At 47.5% G+C, this 1,696-nt stretch overlaps 1 protein-coding gene across 1 annotated transcript in view; it reads left to right on the forward strand.

Moving 5' to 3' along the window:
- The window catches only part of PROZ (protein Z, vitamin K dependent plasma glycoprotein), a 16,647-nt gene that overhangs the window by 9,338 nt on the left and 5,613 nt on the right, over positions 1–1,696 (forward strand). Inside the window, exon 4 of the mRNA XM_025196077.1 lies at positions 80–193. Coding sequence (XP_025051862.1) covers positions 80–193 — 114 coding nt within the window. The remainder of the gene's footprint in view (positions 1–79; positions 194–1,696) is intronic.

Consider the following 1,696-nt stretch of genomic DNA (forward strand, 5'->3'; position numbering starts at 1 on the left):
AAGAAAGCACTGTAATTAAGTAGGTTGTGTGTCACGGTTGATGATGATAACTGCTCTTACTGATGTGCCATTCATTCAGGTGGCAGCCAGTGCTCCTCAAATCCATGTCTGCATAATGGCATGTGCATGGACAACATTCGCAGTTACACGTGCAGTTGCACTAGTGGCTATGAAGGAGACAACTGTGAACTAGGTAAGTTCTCTACAAGCACTATATTGAAATCATATTCCTTCCTGGAAGCCAGAATGGGAAACTTATGTACCTCATATCCTGTTTGCCTTAACTTAGAACATATATGATCCTTAGTGAAGGATGCATTAAAATTACACATGAGAAAATGTGATACCCATTGTCCATTTCTTCCTTTACTCCCAGGGTATTTTCCTGTGGGGTTTTCTGTTGAAGAGGGTAATCCCCCTTCAGTCTTTCTCCATCCTTTCTCAGGCAATCATAAGGTGACTGCACTGGAAATTCACCAGAATAAGGAATGAATAAAAACAGAAAAGTGGCCTTGACCTGCTTTACTATGTTAATCGCTATAGATGGAAATGGAAATGAATAGAAAAAGTCACGGTACTTAAAACACAATAGGCCAGATCCCTGAGCCTGTTAAGTCTGCTTATATATTTCATAGACATTAGGGCTGAAAGGGACCTCACAAGATCATCTGGTCCAGCCCCCTGCCCAAGGGGCAGGAAGTCAGCTGGGATCAGATCACCCCCGCAAGATAAGCATCCAAGAGTTTCTTAAAGGTATCCACAGTAGGTGCTTGCATCACTTCTTGGGGGAGTCTGTTCCAGGCTCTGGAGACTCGGTCAGTAAAGAAGTTTTTCATTATATCCAGTCTAAAATGGTCTTCCAGAAATTTGTGACCATTAGGCTTTGTCTACCCTTGGGGTGCCCTGATGAACAGATGTTCTCCCAGCTCCTGATGCACAACCCTTATATACTTACAAACTGTCAGAATTGGATGCAGTACTCCAGCTGTGGCCTCACCAAGGCTGAGTAAAGCAGGAGGATGACTTCTTAGGTCTTGTTTGAGAAGCATTGGTAGATGCAAGCCAGGGTTTTATTTGCTTTGCTGGCTGCAGAATTGCATTGGTGGCTCATGTTCGTCCTGTGGTCAATCACGACCCTCAAGTCTCTTTCAGAGAGAAAAGAGCTGCTACTCCACCAGCCTCAAATGAGCCTTGCTGCCTAGCTGAAGACTTTCCCCTGCCATAGAGAAATCTTTGGGCACTGTAGGCAAGCATAGCCCTCTGGCATAAGGGATGTGGCTGAGAAATAAGAGCAATAGTTTCTGTGCCCTTTGAGCTTTGGCAATCCCCAACCATAGAAGAGCTTCTCCTTCCATCACCCTTTACCCCCTCCCCCATCTGCTGCTGCTACTTTCTCTCTGTCTTAGGGGTGGGGGAAGCTTTAAAGCTGCAGGGGAGAGGGGTGGGGAGCTGGACTCAGTTTGAAATGTGACAGGACAGCAGCAGCAGCAATGGGTTGGGGGGAGTTAACTCACCCTTCCCAGGCTCCCAGGAGCAGGCATGCGGGGGCAGGAACTCAATTACTGCTGCTGCTGCTGCAGCTGTCACTATTCCAGCTGAGCCAAGCCCCCTCCCCTGCCCTGCAACCTGGCTAGAGTGGGCAGGAGTAGCTCTGAAGCTTCCCCCGCCCACAAAACAGTGGGGAAAGCTTCAGCAG

The sequence above is a fragment of the Alligator sinensis genome, unplaced genomic scaffold, assembly GCF_000455745.1.
Source record: "Alligator sinensis unplaced genomic scaffold, ASM45574v1 scaffold288_1, whole genome shotgun sequence".
Taxonomy (NCBI): Eukaryota; Metazoa; Chordata; order Crocodylia; family Alligatoridae; genus Alligator; species Alligator sinensis.